The sequence below is a fragment of the Passer montanus genome, unplaced genomic scaffold (assembly GCF_014805655.1).
Source record: "Passer montanus isolate IOZ18808 unplaced genomic scaffold, ASM1480565v1 scaffold35, whole genome shotgun sequence".
NCBI classification, from domain to species: Eukaryota; Metazoa; Chordata; class Aves; order Passeriformes; family Passeridae; genus Passer; species Passer montanus.
The window spans coordinates 8,503,708-8,521,413 of record NW_024368263.1 but is presented as its reverse complement, the minus strand read 5'-3'; the positions used below and the strand labels follow the sequence as shown (position 1 = coordinate 8,521,413).

Below are 17,706 nucleotides of genomic sequence, written 5' to 3'. Positions count from 1 at the left end.
GAGCCGTTCCGAGCCGCACGGTGCCTCACCGAGCCGCACGGTGCCTTACCAGACCTTACCGGGCCGTACCGGGCCGTTCCGAACCTTACCGGGCCGTGCCCCCGCGCGCGCCCATTCATTCACCCGCCCGCGCCGTGGGAACGAGCCGCGCGCGCCGCGGGCGGGAAGCGCAGCCCCGCGGTGGCCCCGCCCCTCCCTGCGCGCATGAATGAGCGAGCCCCGCCCAGCTCCATATAAGGGCATCCGGCACTGCTCTGGAGGCGGGGCCTAGGCGGGCAGCCTCGCCTTTTGGCTCCGCCAATGGGAGCGGCGCGCCGGGCCCCCCGCCGGGCTCCGGCCTTTGTTTGTGGAGGGCTCCGGGGCCAATGGGCGCGCGGGACGAGGGCCGCTGGGCCAATGGGAGCGCGGGACCGGGGGCGCTGAGCCAATGGGCGCGCGGGAGGGGCGCGGGGCGGAGCGCGGGCACGGCCCGGCCCGGCCACGTGCGCGCGGAGCCGCCTCCGCGGGGAGCGGGCACAGCGAGGGGAGCGGGGCACCCCGAGTGTCCCCAGCCGTGCCAAGGACACGTGCCTGTCCATACGTTATGGGTACCGATCCCGGTGCCACCAGCGGCTCGGCACCTTCCTGCTCCGGTAGATCCCGGTGGAGCGGCCCCAGCCCCGCTGCGAACCGCGGGCGCTGCCCGGGGTGTGTTGTGGCTCAGGGCTGGCCCTGGTACCGGAGGTGGCAGCAGGGTTAGTTTGGCTTGGCTGCCCGTGCCCCACTCGCCCGTTATTGCCGGGACTGGGGCGGGGGCATCGCCCCGGCGGCTCTGGGCAGCGATCCCAGCTGCTGCCGCGGCCGTGCGGACGGGCTGCACCACTGAAACCAGGGCTGCGACCGAGCCACGTGTAGAGCTGTGTGCCGGACACGGCTGTGCCCAGCACCGGGCAGCAGCCTCCCACGGGGTCCCGGAAAGCACCACCGGGAAATCCCATCCCGGACCCCTCCTTGGCTGTGAGGAATCCCCAGCCCCGTGCCAGGCCGGGCCCGTGCCACGGACACACTCAGGGCAAGGCCGGGCACTGCCAGCCAGCGGCAGGAGGAGCAGCTCTTGGCTGGAAAGGTGAAGGTCACGGTCGGTTTCTCCGGCCCAGGCGGCTCCCAGCTCCCCGTTTGTCCCGGACACCACCAGAGCCCGCAGTGCCATCGGGAGCCGCGGCGGCGGTGCCGATGGGCAGCCCGGGGAGCTGCCTCCGCTCCGATCGCTCCTCATCCCCTCCCCGCGTGTCCCGGCTCCATCCCCGATCCGGCCGGGCCTGCGGCGCTGCCCAAGCACGGCGGCAGCGCACCGAGCACCGGGGCACATCCCCGGGCCAGCGGCCGGCCCGGGCCGGCCCCGCCGCGCTCCCGGCAGGCGGGGAAGCGCCGGTGCATCTCCCGGGGCCCGGGCAGAGAACAAAGGAGGGCAGCTGCGGCGGAGGGAGCGGCGCTGCCGGATGCGCTGCAGCGCGGCTAATCCGCCCCGGCGCAGCCCCCGGAACACCGGCGGCCCCGGCCCGACCCGAGGGCTGTGCGGGGTGCGGAGGGGGCTCGGCCCGGCTCCCCACGCCGCCCCATCCCGCATCCTCCCGCCGTGCCCCCGTTCCATCCCGCGCTCACCCCGGCTAATGCCGCGCCATAAAGGAACCGACTTACATTAACGACTTTTGTCACCAAAGTCATTAACATAATAGGGCTTCCACATCAAAATTGAATATTAATGCTCCGCCGGCTGCGGAGGGAGGCGGATAATTGCTCTAATACATTTTCCAGTCGGATTTTCGCATCGCGGCAGCAATTGCATTAGCAAACCCGATTATTCCCACGGCCGGTACAATGGGATGGTTAATGGGAGTTAAGTTCCTGCCTTTTTTGCCTTTTTCCTCGGACCCCCGAGCGGCTGCGGCTCCGTGCCCCCCGGTGTCCCCTCCCGCGGGGGGCGCGGGGCAGGGCACGGTGTCCCCGAGCTGGCCGCGGAGGGGACAGCGCTGCGGGGCCACCTCGTCCCTCCGCGCCGGCAAACACGACCCTTGGCCGCAGACGGCCTTGAGACGCGCCGGGAACGCCGTGGCCAGCTGGAAAAGCGCCTGTGCCCGAGCCGTGCTGTGCCGTTCCGAGCCGTGGGGAGCCCTGGATGAGCCGTGAAGGACAGCAGAGGGGACACACCAGCCCGCGGGTCGCGCCACAGCGGTGCTGTGGATCCAGGGGTTGTTCCCGGCTCCTGCCCCAGGAGGGTAGGGGACCCTCCCTCCTTTCCCTCCCGAGGGGGTTCAGCAGCTCCCGGCAGGATAAAGCTGAGGAGGGAGGAAACTGCCGGGGTTGCAGCCCCCCCACTGCACCCCGAAACGTGTCCCTTGTCCCTCTGCCACCACACCCCGCCCGCGGGGCCCCTCCTGCCCCCCAAGGGGGACACCGTGCTCAGGGGGCTCCGTGGTGGCCCAGCCCCAGCTGAGGGGGGACAGGCACCGTGAGAGCGGCAGCAGCAGTGGACAAAGGCAGCTGCAGGGCTGGGGGTGGACGTGCGGGGGATCCTCATTAAAGTGACTTTAATTGTGCTCACTTGGCCTCACTTCACTGATCAGCCTCACACAGCAGAGTTATCCCCACGGGGCGGGGGCTGCCCACAGGGTTCAGACACCCACAGCGGGGGTCGGGGGCTGCCCAGAGGGAACGTACCCACAGGAGGGTCTGCCCACGGTGGGCGGTCTGCCCGCAGGGATGCCAACTCATGCGGGGCAGCCTGCCCAGGGAGGGGGGCTGCCCACAGCAGGGGCTGCCCGGGTTTGATGTTTACCCATGGGGATCTGCCCACTGTGCCCAGGGACACAACCCTGCTGCCCCACAAACCCTGCACTCAACCCTGCCCACGCGGCACCAGGGCTTCCCCCGGCCCCTGCCCACTGCGGGAAGGGACAGCCTGAGAGCCGCTGCTTGTGAGGTTTTTCTGGTTCTCTTTTTCCACAGAACTCTTTCCCAGCACTGCCAGACCAGCGGAGGCTGCACACGGTGCACCCACACAACGGGACCTGCACCGCGCTCCCGTCTGGCACCGACTCCACGCTGGGATAATCCAGGAGGGCCCTTTCCCGGCCTTCCCCAGTGGACAGGGATCCAAGGGCAGCGGCGGAGGAGGATGCGGGGCCGGGTGTGCGGTGCCAGCCCGTGTCCTTCCGTGTCCCTCGGCGTGTCCCCAGGCATGGCTCCGTGCCGCAGCCGCACGTCCCGCTGCAGCAGCGCCTGTGCCGGGCCGTGCCCCGCCGTGCGGCCGCCTGTGCCCGGCTGTCCTTGTCCGTCTGTCCCCGCGCCGTGTCCGTGCGGTGCCGGAGGGTGCCCCCGGCCCCTCCCCGCTAACTCGATTGCCGTCCCGCCTAATGAATCGCCCGCCGTAATCTAATCGTGGTTACGAGCCATCGGGATTTATTTCAGCGTTTTCAATCAATTACACCCTTTTATTGTAAAACAGGAAAAAAAAAAAAAATCCCGAACACCGCAGTGCCCCGGCAGGAATCCCGGCGGCGGCCACTGCCAGGCCGCTGCTCCCGGTACCCCCCGGTGCTGCTCCCGTTCCCACTGTGTGGTCCCCGGTACCGTTCAGGCTCCCCTGGCCCTGAGCAGCCCCTCCACATCACACAGCCCCTCAGCGGGCTCTGTCCCCTCAGCTGGCTCTGTCCCCTCCCTGCACTGAGCACAGGCACCCCATTGCACAGCCCCCCAACACTGCAGAACCCCGCACAGTGCTCTCCATGGCCCCCCAACACTGCTCTGCCTCGGGCCCGCGCCCTCACGCCGCTCCCCTCACGCCGCTCTTTGATGCCGCTGGCCGCGGCCCGGGCCGCTCGGGGCTGTGCGCGGGGGGGCCTCGAAACCGCCCCCGCCGCGCGTGCCCCCCTCCCCCCGAGGGGGCGCCTTGAAACCGCCCGCCGCACCGGCCAATCGGCGCCTTGTTTACACTGCGTGATTGACAGCGCGCTGGCGCGCCGCCAGCCAATGGCGGCGCGGGGGGGCCCCGCGCGCTGCGGCGGAGGGGCGCGCGGCAACGCAATCCCCCCCCTCCCCTCCGCCCCGGGCGCGCGCTGCGCCTGCGCGCCGCTCCCTCCTCCCCATTCATCCGCCGGGCTTGAATTAGGCGCCGCCGCTCCGCGCCGCTCGCCGCGCGCCGATTGGCGGGAGCGCTGGCGGCCCGCCAGCCAATCGCCCGCACCCCCCCCAACCACACACCCCCGGTTCCCTTTGCTGCAGGAGCAGCCGGTGCATGGGCAGTGCACGGGCACCGGCAGGAGCACGCTGCGCACCCCCGCCACGGGACCGCACTCGCCCCGCGCGCGGAACGCCCCTCCGGTAAGTAACTGCGATCCGCGGGTGGGTTTTTTTTTGTTGTTGTTGTTGTTGTTGTTGTTTGGGGGTTATTTTAATTTCGGGCGCTCCGGGGTTATTGTTTTTTTTGTTGGTTTTGTTGGTTGTTTTTTTTTTTTTTTACGCCTTAACAATTTTTTTTGGCGTTATTTATTTTGGGTTTTTGGGCGTTAAATTTTTTTTTTAATTGCGTTTTGGGCATTATTTTTATTTGTGTTTTGTGCATTGTGTTTTTTTTTTTCTTTGCCTACTTGGATTTATTACGTTTTAAAATTTTGGTTCGCTAATTATTTTGCATTTTTTCAATTTAATTTTTGCAAATTTCCTTTTTTTTTTGCGTTTTGACCTTATTATTTATTTTTTTCGCTTTATTTGTTCGCACCTAAATATTTATTTGCATCTTTCCGGCATCAAAATATTTTCTACATTCGTCTTTTTCCTGCAAAAATATTTGTTCTCTTAATCTTTTTTCCCCCCAAAATATTTTTCCCTCTATCTCTTTCCACCAAAATATTTTCCCCTTCATCTTTTCTCATTAAAACATATTTTCCCTTTCATCTTTTTATATTAAAACATTTTCCCATTAAAACCCGTCTCTTCAAAACGCTTCGCCTTAAAATTTTGTTCATTAAAATTTTGTGCGTGAAAACAGTTGTTCATTAAATCGTTTGCTCATCAAACGCTGCTTCACTAAACCGTTTGCGCCTTCAAACATTTTCGCATCGAGCCCTTTTTGCCTTCGATTTTTTGCTTTTAATATTTTTCCTTTTCAATTATTTCCCATTAATTTTTTCGCTTGGCGTTTGTTTGTTTTTTTTTAATATCTCAATTAAAAAAAAAGGGAAAAAAAAATGACCTTCTATGTCCTTTTATTTTTTTTTTTTTTTTTTTAATATCTCAATTTAAAAAAAAAGGGAAAAAAAACCCCAAAACATCTTTTTTCACGTATTTTCCTCCGCTTTATTTAAGGCGACACACATGTTTTGTTCCCGGCCCGTGTGCCTTCCCCCGGGGCTCGCCCCGGCGCTCCCTCCCGGTCCCCGCGCTCCGGGCCGGGCCCCCGGCGGGCGGGAGCCGCGGCCGGGCACCGGCAGCGACCGGGAACCGCGGCCGGGAGAGCGGGGAAATACCGGGGAACCGGGGCAGGGCACCGGGGAAGCGGGGCGAGGAGGGTCGGGACAGCGGGTAATACCGGGGGAGCGGGGCCGGGGGAACCGGGCTGGAGGGAAGACGGGGAAACACCGAGGAAGCGGGGCTGGGGAAGGAAGGAAACCGGGGAACCGCTGCGAGGGAGGCGCCGAGCACCGGGGAGACAACGGGGAGCGGGGAAGCCGGGGGCGAGCGGGGCCGAGCCCCAGGGAGATACGGTCGGTGAACCGGGGGAGGTGAAAGAACCGAGCGCCGGGAAACCGGAACCCGAGCAGCGGCCAGAAAGGGTCGGAGCAGCGGGAACCGGGCCCGCGCTCCGGGCAAATGGGTTGGGAACGGGGAGCTCTGGATCGAGGGGGAGCTGCGCTCCGGGAGCACCGGGAACGTGGAGTGGGGGGGGCTGTGCGCTGGGGAAACTGGGGATCGTGAACTGGGAGTACTGGGGAAGGGGGGGGGCGTGCTCCGGGGACGGCAGAGAGCGGGGACCGTGCGCCGGTGGTACCGGGGAACGCGGGGCCCTGCGAACGGCACAGAAAGCGGGCTGTGTACCGGAGCGCCGGGGCGCGGGGGCTCCGGCGTGCAGTGACGGCCGTACCCCCACCCCGGCTGTGCTCTCACTCTCTCCTTTCTCTCCCCGTGGCAGGAGCGGAGGATGAACCGACAGCCCCGGCGCGGAGCGCGGCACGACGGCCGCCGAGCCGGCCCCCGGCATGGACGGCCGTGACTTCGCGCCCCCGCCGCGGCTGCTGTCGGAGCGGGGCAGCCTGGGCCACCGGCACGGCGCGGGGCGCGTGGCGGGGTCGGCGCACGGGGCCGTGCAGCCCCCCGGACACTTCCAGCCCACCAAGTACTTCCCGGCGCCCATCTCCATGGCCACGCACACAGGTCAGAGGGGTCGGGGCGCCCGCGGGGCGGGGGGCCGGGAAGGGCTGGGAGGCTCGGCACGGCCCCGGCAGCTCGGCACGGCCCCGGCAGCTCGGCCTGCCTTTGTGCCGACCTCGCTGTCACCGCGCCCGGGGGTTTTGGGGTGAGGGCTCAGGCACACGGGGGGCATCCCCCACCCAGCCGCTCCGGGAGGAGCGTGACCCCGGGCTGCGCCGGCGAGAGCCCGGTGCCGGGACCAGGAGGCGCGTTCGGGGCGAACAAGGAGGCCGTTATGCGCGGGGCCGTGGGGCGGCGGTGGAAGGTCACCGAGCCCGGGCTCGATATTCGGCGCCGAAGTGTCAGGGTGCGAAGGGGTTCGCGGCGCGTGTTCGCCGCGGCAGCTGCCGGCGCTGGACAAAGCGCGGCACACGGCCGAGCTCGGCACGGCCGGCCAGCACCGGCGCGGGGTCACCGGATCCGGCATCCGCGGCGAGCGGCTTTGTCTGCGGCATGTGCTCGGCTGCGGCCGGGCAGCGCTGAGCCGGGCGGCGCGGCGCCTCTGCCGGGGCTGGCTGCGCGGGGCTCCGAGGGCACGGCCGGCGGGGAGCCCCGCGCTGCCGAGCTCCGGGGTGCAGCGGCAGCGGGAGCCGTGTGCCGGCTCGGCGCGGCGCAGCGCCGGGCCCCCCGCTTCCCGCCGGCGCAGGCGGTTGTCTGGCCGCGGCACGGCGGCAGCGCCGGTTATTGTCGCCGCCTTGATGAGCTGTGAATACTAATAAAATTATATCTGCTTTAATGGGATTACAATTAGTGCGTGGATTAGGGCGGGGGGCACGGCCGGGCCGGCGCGGGGGGGTGGCAGCCGTGGGGGTTCTTGGAAGGAGGTGGAAAGCGGGGGGCACCGGGGGGTGCCGGGGAGGCGGCGCCGGATCGGGCCCGCGGCCGGGGCGGTTTCGCTTTGTGCCGGCGGCCCCGCTGCCGGGACCACCGCCGGGCTCGGGGGGCCACCCTGGCTTCCCCCAGCTTTGTTGGGCGAGCAGTGCGGATGGGGGCTTGGAGCCCGGCCCCGGGCTGAGGGATCGGGATAAGGGGAGGGGGTTCGGCTGCTCTCCGGCTCGCGGTGACCGTGGGGGCATCCCGGAGGGACGCCAGCACCGGGGTGCTGCCGGCTTCCCTCCGGCTTCCCTCCGGCTTCCCGCCGCGGCCGTGTCCCCGTGCAGGACCCTCACACCCGCCGGGGCCTGGGCGACACATGGGAGCCCGAATGCACCGGAGGTTGTTAAAATAACATGGATCCGGCTAAAAATACCCCGGCAGAAACGCGCCGAAAAAAAACATTAAAAAAAAAACCCAGGGAAAAAAAAAAAAACAGAGAAGCCAAACCCAACAACAGAACGAGCTAAAAATATTCCGGCTTTGGCAGGGCCGGCGCAGCCGGAGCGCTTCCCAGCGAGCTGCGCTGCGAGGCTCCGCGCGGCCGGAACGCTGCTGGGGCGGATAAACCGGATAATTCAGCGGCCGGCGCGGTGCCGGCGGGAGGGGGGGTCCCCATGCCCTGCACCCCGTGTCCTCCCGGCACGGCCCGGCCGCGGTGCCGGCAGCCCTGGTAGCGTGGCGCGGTAATTAAGGCCGATGATTGATAATTACCCCACCCGGGCTCGGAGCCGGCCCGCGTTGGCCGTGGCGGGCGATGCCGGAGCGGCACGCGGCCCCGGGGGGCACGGCGGGGCTCCGGCCGCGCTCCCCCAAATGGCTCCCGGCGTGCGGCCGGACTACACCTCCCAGGAGCCTTTGCCGGGCCCGGCGGCCGCCCTGGGAACGGGAGATAAAACTGTTTTCCTTGCTTTTATTAAAGCCGTAACTCAGGGCCGCGCGTTTGTGGAACCGAACGCTTCGGCTGGCGTCGCACTCGGCACCGGCACCGCCCGGGGATGGGGGGATGGAGACCCTCGGAGCCACCAGAGCCCATCCAGGCGGGTGCAGCCCCTGCACCCCATTTGTAGGGGGTCCCAGTGCCACGGCACACCCCGTGCTGAGCAGGGCCGGGGGTCGCGGTGCCTCCGCCACAAACGGAGAGTGGGAAACTGGCAGAGGCCTGTCCGAGCCTCGCTGAGGCCTGGCTGCAGTTTTTGCCTTTCGGGTGTTTTTGTGGACTAGTGGACAGTTGTGACTGTGCTGGACTGTGTCACCGTAGCTGAGCCCTCGGCTGGGAGCAGTGTGGCTGTGCCGGTGTGTGGCTTGACCCTGGGGGGGTGTGTGCACCCCGGTGTGAATCCCGGAGTGAACCCCAGTGTGCATCCCGGAGTGAATCCCGATGTGTGTCCCAGCGCTGCCCCGCAGCCTGGCAGTGCCAGTGTTGGTGTTCATCCCGGCGCTGGCACACAGCCTGGCCATGACAGTGCAGGTCCCGGTGCATCCCAGGTGCGTCCCAGGGGCTGGATGTGCTCCCACACCTGTCCCCTCCCTGGATCGCCCGCGGGCTGGGTGCTCTGCGGTTCCTGGCACGGCTTTGAGGGGGGATTTGGGTGGTGATGGTGGGAGGCAGGTGGGGACGGTGCCCCGGCTGGGTGGTGACACAGGGCCGGGTGCCAGCGCTGCAGCCGCTCTGCATCGCTGCTTCCCTGGAGACGGGATCTGCCGAGGGGCTGCAGGCCACGGCGCAGCTCTGGTGCAGCTCTGGTGCAGGGGCTCCCGCTCCCCCCAGCCCCCCTTGCAGCACGTTGCCAAAGTAAGTGTCAAAGTTAAACCAGATCTGGGGATTAGCTGGGCGCCGGGGGCCGAGCATGGCCGCGTTGCCAAAGTAAGTGTCAAAGTTAAACCAGATCTGGGGATTAGCTGGGCTGCTCCTTGGTAGCCGCGAGGCGCCAGGGCCGAGCATGGCCAGTGGGATGTGCAGAACCCCGGATCCCGTGGAATTACCCTGGCTCTCGCAGAGTCATCCCCGAGTGCTTCCACTGTTCCTTAGTCATGAGCTGGATCCAGGCAGAGATGTTGCCACATGCCAGGCCCTGGGGGACGGGCAGCTGCCACCAGCCCCTGGCACTGCCCGGGGAACAGTGGGAGGTGGATGGGCTCCATGGAGAATTTTGGGGCTACTTTGGGTGCCCCTGGCTCCTCGGGACCCCCAGCCCTGCCTGTGCCCTGACTGCCCCACAGCATCACCCCAGGGCAGGCTCTGACCCTGCCTCATGCTGGGCTCCCCCAGCCCTGGGGGGAGCAGGGGTAGACGAGTCCTCCCCCTGCCAGGACCCACATGTGTGACTGCAGTTCACAGGAACTGCACAGGGTGCCCACGGACCCACATTTTGGAGGGTTCCTGGGAAGAGTCCATGTGCATGGCATCCATGTGACATCAGTGGTGGGGTGGGACATCAGGACCCTGGGACTGGACATTCCCAGTGCTGGCTTCCCTGTGCTCCAGCAATGCTCTTCCAAGGCACGTGTGTGTCAGGTTGTGCTCTGGGTGTGCAAATCGTGCTCTGGGTGTGAAAGTCATGCATGCAGGGAGTGTGCACTGAGCACACGCGTGTGCCAGCTGTGCCAGTGGTGTGTGCCAGCCGTGCCAGCAGCGTTTCCCAGCTGTGCCAGGAGCGTCCACCACCCTTGTTAGCCCTTTGCACACGCGGCCCCAGTGAGCGTGCAAGTGCTGAGTGTGCAGTGGCTGTGGCCAGCACAGCTGCCAGTGGCATTCCGGAGGGGATAACCCCTCACACAGCACTGGGATCGCCCTCCTGGCCCCTCGGGCACGTTCCGGCTGCATTTCACCATTGCAGCGTTCATTGAGTGCCGTAACAATATGGATTCAGTTGGAATTACAGCGCCGAGGGAGCCAGAGCCCATTTATTCCCTGTTTGCCAAATTTTTAAAGGGGCCGTGTGGGTTGTGAAGCACGTGGGGGGCTGCCCACCACCCCCTGCCCGGTTGGGGGGGGCCCGGGTTGCCCCTGCCAGGGTCCCTGCCAGCTCCCGGCCCTCCGCCCGCGGCCCCAGCTCCATTAGGAATGTTCCAGCCCCAAAATAGCCGAGGAGAAACCCAACCCAGCGCACGTCCCCCCCGCCACCGCCGCGGTCCCGGGTCTGTCACCGCCTTGGGGATCCCAGAGCAGCCGTGGGCTGAACCCCCCCGGGACCAGGGCCCCCCTCCACACGCTGGCCCTGAAACTTTCTGCCTTCCCAACACATTCCCATCTGTGCTGCACTTGGAGTGGGGGCGAGGAGCAGCTGGAGGGAAGGGAGCACCTCTTGTTGTCCCCTCCTGAGTCTCCCCCATGCCCCCCGCCCGTCTCAGCGCTGTCGGTGTGGCCATGCTGAGACCTGGCACACTTGTCACACGTGTGACCCTCTGCGGATTCTGGGCCAAGGGAAATTTCGTGCCGGAGCCGGGAGCGATGCCGGCGGGGCTGAGTCACAGCACCGGCCTCGGGGAGCCCAGCCAGGGAGTTCCCAGGGTGACGCTGCCGGGGGGCGGCAGGGGGGGCCGGGCTGGGACCCCGCAGCCATCTGTCCCGTGCTGGCAGCCTGCCCCACGGTGCTGTGCCCATCCTGGCACTGCCAGCTCATCGGTGACACGAATTGTGCCCGGTCTCGGGGACTGGCAGCACGGGCTGCTCCAACACCGGTGGCTTATCAGTGGCACGAGTTGTGTGCGTCCTCAGTGACCCGTCCCTGCCCCGTGCTCGCCATCGCCGTGGCTGGAGGGGCAGAAGCAGGGGGCTGCTCCCTGCCCCTGCTCAGAGCATGGGTGTGCAGGGGCGAGCGGGAATGTGGGATCAGCAGTGCTGGCCACGGGGCCAGCGTGCACCGGGGGACCCGTGAGTCAGCGGGTGGGCGGTGGGGAGCGGCGGCCCCACAGCCCCCCCGGGACACCCCGCCGCCATCGGGGTGGGGTGAGGGGTTATTTTTTTCCAGCCCGTTTCACAGCTTCCAGAAAAGTCTCATTCTGGAAAGCTCGGCTTCCCGCCCGGCACGCTGCCGGCTCCACGCCCGCGCGGGGTCCCCCGGCACGGCCGGGGCTGTGGTGCACAGGGTGGGTTTGTGGGGGCAGCAAGGGCAGGGATCCCCGGGGATGCATTGGCACGGCGGGATGTGCCCGGCCGTCCCGGTGTGTGTCCGGTTCCCAGGGCTGTGGGTGGGATGCGGCCGTGCCCCCGGCCCACGCGGCCCTGCCCGGCTCGGCCTCGCCACGGAGGAAGGAGCGAAGCTGCCTGAAACCACATCCCGACACTCATCCCAGAGGCATCCCGGTGGGATTAGCCGGGGAGCGTGGGCCGGCTTAGAGAGCAAAGCATCGCTTCCTGCCCCGGCCGGGCGGGCAGCCAGCCCGCGCTCCGCGCCACGCCACGCGTGCCGAGCCGTGCTGAGCCGTGCTGAGCCGTGCCATGGCTGCTCTGGCACACATGGACATGGGGAGCAGGCCCACACAGTGAGGGGCAGCTGCTCCTCCATCCTGGCTCCCCCCATCCCGGCTCCCCCCATTCCCACTCCCCCCGCCCGGCCGCTGGCCACCAGCTCTGAAGTTTCCACCATGATCTCACGCCTTGGCCGGGATGGGAGCGGGCTGGGGGGCGGGATGGGGAGCGCCGGCCATGAGCCTCCCCGAGGGTGCTGGGGGCCCCCCCGGGCTGCGGGGGAGGCAGCAGGGTCAGGGCCAGGGCTGTCCCCCCTCCTTGCGCTCACACACATGTGCACACACACACAGAGCACACATGTGCACCCACGTGGCCTGGCACAGCCCATGTCCCTGGAGCTTGGGGTTGTCCTGGCACTGGGAGCAGCCGGTGTCCCCTGCGGGGAGCAGCAGCGTGGGGAGCCCCATGCGTGTGCAGAGCGTGGCACACCTGTGTGAGTGCTCAGGGCATGCACAGGCAGGGCTCTGGTGCCCCTTGCATGGCTCTGCTGTGCCTCACACACTCTGGGGCACGTCTGAGCCCCTTGGGGCTGGGGGTGTGAGGGGCATGAGTGCGTGAGGGGTGTAACTGCACAGGGGACATGTGCAGGCAGCGTGTGCATGAGGGACATGGTAACGCCAGGGCTGTGAGCATGAGGAACGCTTGTGCACAGGGGCTGGGTGTGCACAAGGGACACAGTCCCACGAGGGACACGTGTGGCAGGAGGGCTGGGTGTGCCCAGGGGATGCACCGGTGCAGCCGTGCACACACACGTGTGTGTGGTGTGCTGGGTCATGCGAGCAGGGCCTGCACAGCCCCCCCGACTGCCCTCAGCCCCCCCAGACTGTTCTCAGCCTCCCCGACTGCCCTCAGCCCCCCAGACTGTTCTCAGCCCCCCCAACTGCCCTCAGCCCCCCCAGACTGTTCTCAGCCCCCCTGACTGTGCCCTCTCCCCACAGCCGGCAGCAGCCTGATGGGGAGTGCCCCCCCCTCCTCCTTCATGGGGGGCTTCCTGAGTGGCAGCCTGGGCTCGGGGGGGCCCAGCCACCCCGCTGGCCCCGCCGCGTCCCCCCCAGAACCGGCCTTCTGCGGGCCCCACTCTGGCACCTCCCAGATCTGGTTCTCCCACTCCCACGAAGGTGAGTGGGCACCGGGGTGGGGATGGGCTGTGGGTCGGGGGTGGCCGGAGGCAGTCATGGCTGTGCCCAGTGCCAATGGTCACATGCCAGTGGTCACGTCCTACCAGTGCCCAGACCCCTGGGTCAGCGGCTTCTGGGTGATGAGGGTGAGTTTGGCCACCGTGGTGCCCCAAAACACCCTGGGCATCCAGAGGGACCGGGCTTAGACCCCACAGCTGGGGTTCGGGGTGGCCAGAGAGGCTCGTGCTGGTTGCAGAGCTCCAGCTGAGGCCAGGCCTCCTCGTGTCACCGGTGATGATGAACCCGGACAGGGACGGCCCTGCTGGGGCAGGTGACAGTGTGGGGACCCGGGGGCAGCCCTGGTTACACCGAGTCCCTGTGCCCCCCATGCGCTGGCGTCTCCGTCCCGCCGGAGGAGCGGGAGCGGGGCGGCGGCGCTGGCGCGGGGCCCTGGCAGCCTGCCCGGCTGGTAGTTTGACCGGCTGCCAGCTGGCTCCCGGCGTGCCGGGGGGGCACGGGGGGACGGGGACGGGCAGCGCACGCGGCTGACGGACAGCCCGCCCAAGCCGTGCCGAGCCGAGCCAAGCACGGCCACTGCTGACACGGGGCTGGGGGGGTCTCAACCCCCCCCGCAGTTCCCAGAGGGTGGGAGGGGTCCCAGCCTGGCTCTGCCGAGTTCCCAGCTGCAGCCGTGCAGGTTGGGATGCTGGGGCTGGGTGCCACCCCAGCCCTGCTTACTCGATGTCCCCAGCCCCGGGGTACCCCCGCTTCTCCGGGAGCTTGGCCTCCACCTTCCTGCCCATGGGCCACCTGGATCACCACGGCAATGGCAACGTGCTCTATGGCCAGCACCGTTTCTACGAGAGCCAGAAAGGCAGGTACCGGGGCCACCAGGGACCCCCGTGGGGGTGCGTGTCCCCAGCTGGGCAGGGGTGGGGGGCTCAGTGCTGGGGCAGGTGGTACTGGGGCAGCGGGTGGGGTGATGGGTGCCAGTCCCAGCCTTGCTCCTGCTTTTCACGGGGTTGTGGTGGGTGCTAACGGGGCCATTGTTTGGGTGGGACACGGACCTAAGGAGCCCAACCCCTCATCCCAGTCCGGCCGCAGGTTGGGTGGGGGTGCGCGGGGGTCTCACCCATCGCCCTCCCCTCCAGATAACTTCTACCTGCGGAACCTTCCGGCGCAGCCCCCCCTGCTCCCCGCCAGCCACGGCTTCCCCGGCATCGCCCGTGCCGCCCCCGGGCCCCCCGCCGGCTCCTGCAGCCGGGAGCGGGACACCGGCCCCCTCCCCAAGACCCCCAAGGACTACGAGCGCTTCCTGGCGGGCAAGGACAAGGGGGGCAAGGGCGACCCCAAGGAGCGGCTGCCCGAGGAGGACCCCAAGGAGAGGCACAAGGCGGTGCTGCCGGTGCCGCCCGAGGGGCACTGCAAGGAGGGGGTGCCGCCGCGGGGGGCCGGCGACGGGCGCCCCAAACCCCTGGCCTCGTGCCTGCTGGGGGCCAAGGGGCTGGACGGGGACGGTGCCCGCGCCGCGCTGCCCAGCTGTGCCGGGAGCGCCCTGCCCCGCGCCGCCCGCTGCGCCCCCAAGGAGCGGGAGCCGGGGGTCCCCGAGGCCCCCCAGCCCTACGGTGAGGCGGTGGAGCGGCGGCAGATGCTGCACCACGCCGTGTCCTACGCTGTGCCCGCCGCCGGCTCCTTCCCCTGCCTCCCGCTCCACGCCGGCCCCGAGGTGCTGTGCCCGCTGCCCGAGCCCCCCGCCCGCGAGCTGAAGCTCAGCGGGGCTACCTTGGTGCCCTCGGTGGGGCCCCCGACGGACAAGAGCCGCTCCTTCCAGGCGGAATCCGGCGGGATGGAGCGCGGGGACGGCAAGGAGCGGCACGCCGAGGCGGGCGCTGAGCCCTACGGTGCCCCCTTCCACCACCCGCTGAAGGCCGAGGGCCCGGCGGAGCGGCGGCTGGAGTGGGGGGCTCCGGGCACCCGGCTGAAGGGGCTGGAGTACCTGGGGGGGGGCGCAGCCGAAGGACCCCCGTTCTCCGGCCGGTGCCCCGCGCCCAAGGCGGCTCTGGAGAAGGGCTACTTCGAGGTGCCGCCCGCCCCCGACTGCTCCCGCGCCCCCCGGCCCGACCCTCTGGGCGTCCGCGTCGGCCCCTCCTGCTGCACTTTAGAGAAGGGCCCCCCCAAGGAGCCCCCGGCCCAGAAGGTGGCACGGATCCGGCACCAGCAGCACCCCGAGGCCGAGGCGGCCGAGGGCAAGCGCAAGCCCCTGGAGCTGGGTGGCCTGGGCTACGGCGGGCACCCCCTGCCCCCCTGGGGGGTGCAGGGCCAGGGGCCCCCCCTGGCTGTGGCTGAGGAGCGGAAGGGGGGGCCCTACCTGGACCCCTTTGGCGCGGGGCTGGTGCGGGCGCAGGAGGTGCCCAACGCCCCCGACGAGGTGTCGGCCATGAAGAACCTGCTCAAGTACAGCAACGGGGCGCTGCTGGGGGGGCAGAAGGGCCCCCCCTTCGTGGGGCTGGGCAGCGCCAAGGGCAGCTGCGCCCACCAGGACGCCAAGTTCCCGTCGGGCAAGGGTCAGCCGGAGCTGGAGCGGCCGGACTGCGCCCGCGGCCGGGAGCACGAGGCGCTGGGCCCCGGCGGCACCGAGGGCGAGGTGCGGCAGCCGCCCGTGGGCATCGCGGTGGCCGTGGCGCGGCAGAAGGACACGCTGGCCCGCCACGAGCCCTACGGTGCCGGCGGCAGCGGGCGGCAGCGGGCGGCTGCTGGAGTCAAAGGTGAGGGCTGGGGAAGGGCCGGGGCGGCGGGGGCTGGCGGTGCCACGCTGATGCCACCGCGGTGTCCCCGTGGCAGCAGGCACCGCGCGCCCCGTGCACCTGATGGAGCTGGAGGCGGAGGAGGAGCGGGGCCGGCTGTGCGAGGAGCGCCTGGGGCTGCCCTCGAGGGACATCCTGCTCCAGTGAGTGACGGAGCACGGGGGGAGCCTGGCTGAGAGGGCTGGAAAATGTGCTGGGTGTGCTTTTTGGGGCGCAGGGGTGGAGGATGGTGGTCCCTGGAAGTGCAGGGGAGGGTGATGCCAGTGCTGCCCCCACACTCTGCGTGTCCCCTTTTCCTGCAGGGACAACAAGGACCTGGTGGAGTTTGCCCGGATGCACCCATCGGGGGGGTGTCCTGGGGAGCTGACCCCCCACCTGATGATGACGGGGGGCTCGTCGCTGCCGGCGGGGCAGCTCGGGGGGGACCCTGCTGCCCACGCCCACCCTGCCCACACGCACTGGCTGCCCCGCACCCGCAGCCCCTCCATCTGGATGGGGGGACACTCCTACGGTCGGTGCCGGGGGTGGGGGAAGTTGGGTGGGTGCTGAAGCCCAGCAGTGGGGTGCTGACAGATGCCCCCCATCCCCACAGGCATCGGGCACCCCGCCCTGCACCAGAACCTGCCCCCTGCCTTCCCTGCCTCCATGCCCAGCGCCATGCAGCCCGTGTTCCCCCTGGCCCAGGACCCCCCTGCCCAGCTCGTCATCCTCCCCACGGAGCCCCCCACCCATGGCACCCCCCACACGCTGGGTGAGCCTGAGACCCCCACCATGTGCTGGGGAGAGGGGAGGGAGGCTGGGGGAGGATTGAGAGGGAGGAGAGGGGGTCCTTGGGGGTGCAGGGTGGGAGATGGGGGGGGTCACAGGGGGTACTTTTGGGAGTTCATGGCTGATGGGTCCCTGGGGGTACTTTTGGAGGTGCAGGGGAGGGTATGGGGTCCTTGCAGGTGTTTTTGGGGTTCAGGGGTGGGAGAGGCAGGTCTCTGGGGGTGCTGCTAGGGTCACAGGACTGGGGTTGGGCATACTGGGGTTTGTGGGGTGACCCTGAAGAGTGTCTCCAATTGCCCCCTCTCTGCTGCCAGCTGACGTGATGGACCAGGCATCGCTGTGGCCCCCCATGTACCCGGGCCGGGGTCCCAGTGCCCACCTGCAGCACACGGGGCAGCTCCCCGTGTACCCACGGTCGCAGTTCCTGCGGCAGCAGGAGCTCTATGCCCTGCAGCAGCAGCAGCAGCAGCAGCAGCAACAGCAGCGGGCGGCCCAGGCCCTCGAGATCCAGCGCCAGGTGCACGGCCAGGTGCCAGGGGGATGGCGTGGCATGGCATGGCATGGCATGGCATGGCATGTGGGGCTGGCTGGAGGATGCAGGGTGGAGGGTGGGTTATGGGGCTGGGATGGGAGATGTGGGGAGGGACTGAGGGACAGGCAGTGGGGCAGGGACTGGAGCAGGGGCTGGATGGGGATGTGGGATGCAGGGCTGGGACATGGGGCAGGATGTGACACGTGTCACCTCGTTGTGCCCCGCAGCGGAAGCCGGAGGAGCAGCCCCTGGAGCTGGAGGAGAGGGGTCCCGAGAAGCCCCTCAAACCCTCCCACAAAGCAGTTGCCTTAAACCCGCCGGCCAAGGGCCTGACCTCGGCGGCCCCCGCGCCCCCCAAGCTGTCCCCGTGCTGCCACTCGCCGGCCCTGCGGCACCCGGCCAAGTGCCCCGTGACGCTGCCCACGGCCCCCTGCCCTCGCCGGCCGCCAGCCCCCTGCCCGCCCCCAGCAAGGGCGGCGAGGGCGAGGACACGCGGGGCGAGGGGCAGCCCCCGCGCCGCTACCCCAAACCCCTGGAGCCAGGTAGGACCGCGGGGACGGGGAGCGGCGGGAGGGCAGCCGGGGAGAACCGGGGCGTCCCCGCTGACCCTCGGCCGCCCCCCGCAGACCTGCCCCCCGGGTACGGCTACCCCGCCGCCGCCGTGGGCTACCCCGCGGCGCACTCGGCCGAGCC

At 68.4% G+C, this 17,706-nt stretch overlaps 2 protein-coding genes across 2 annotated transcripts in view; both read left to right on the top strand.

Moving 5' to 3' along the window:
• Nucleotides 1–6,229: 6,229 nt before the first annotated feature.
• Nucleotides 6,230–17,706, top strand: part of BAHCC1 (BAH domain and coiled-coil containing 1) — a 21,412-nt gene continuing 9,935 nt past the window's right edge. The window contains exons 1-9 of the mRNA XM_039716215.1: nucleotides 6,230–6,408; nucleotides 12,730–12,909; nucleotides 13,661–13,783; nucleotides 14,061–15,674; nucleotides 15,751–15,856; nucleotides 16,016–16,224; nucleotides 16,306–16,464; nucleotides 16,796–17,010; nucleotides 17,241–17,652. Coding sequence (XP_039572149.1) covers nucleotides 6,234–6,408; nucleotides 12,730–12,909; nucleotides 13,661–13,783; nucleotides 14,061–15,674; nucleotides 15,751–15,856; nucleotides 16,016–16,224; nucleotides 16,306–16,464; nucleotides 16,796–17,010; nucleotides 17,241–17,652 — 3,193 coding nt within the window. The 5' untranslated portion in view covers nucleotides 6,230–6,233. The remainder of the gene's footprint in view (nucleotides 6,409–12,729; nucleotides 12,910–13,660; nucleotides 13,784–14,060; nucleotides 15,675–15,750; nucleotides 15,857–16,015; nucleotides 16,225–16,305; nucleotides 16,465–16,795; nucleotides 17,011–17,240; nucleotides 17,653–17,706) is intronic.
• LOC120505419 lies at nucleotides 6,416–7,185 on the top strand. Its single transcript, XM_039715893.1, has one exon. The coding sequence runs from the start codon at nucleotides 6,680–6,682 to the stop codon at nucleotides 7,151–7,153; it is 474 nt and encodes a 157-aa protein (XP_039571827.1). The 5' UTR covers nucleotides 6,416–6,679; the 3' UTR covers nucleotides 7,154–7,185.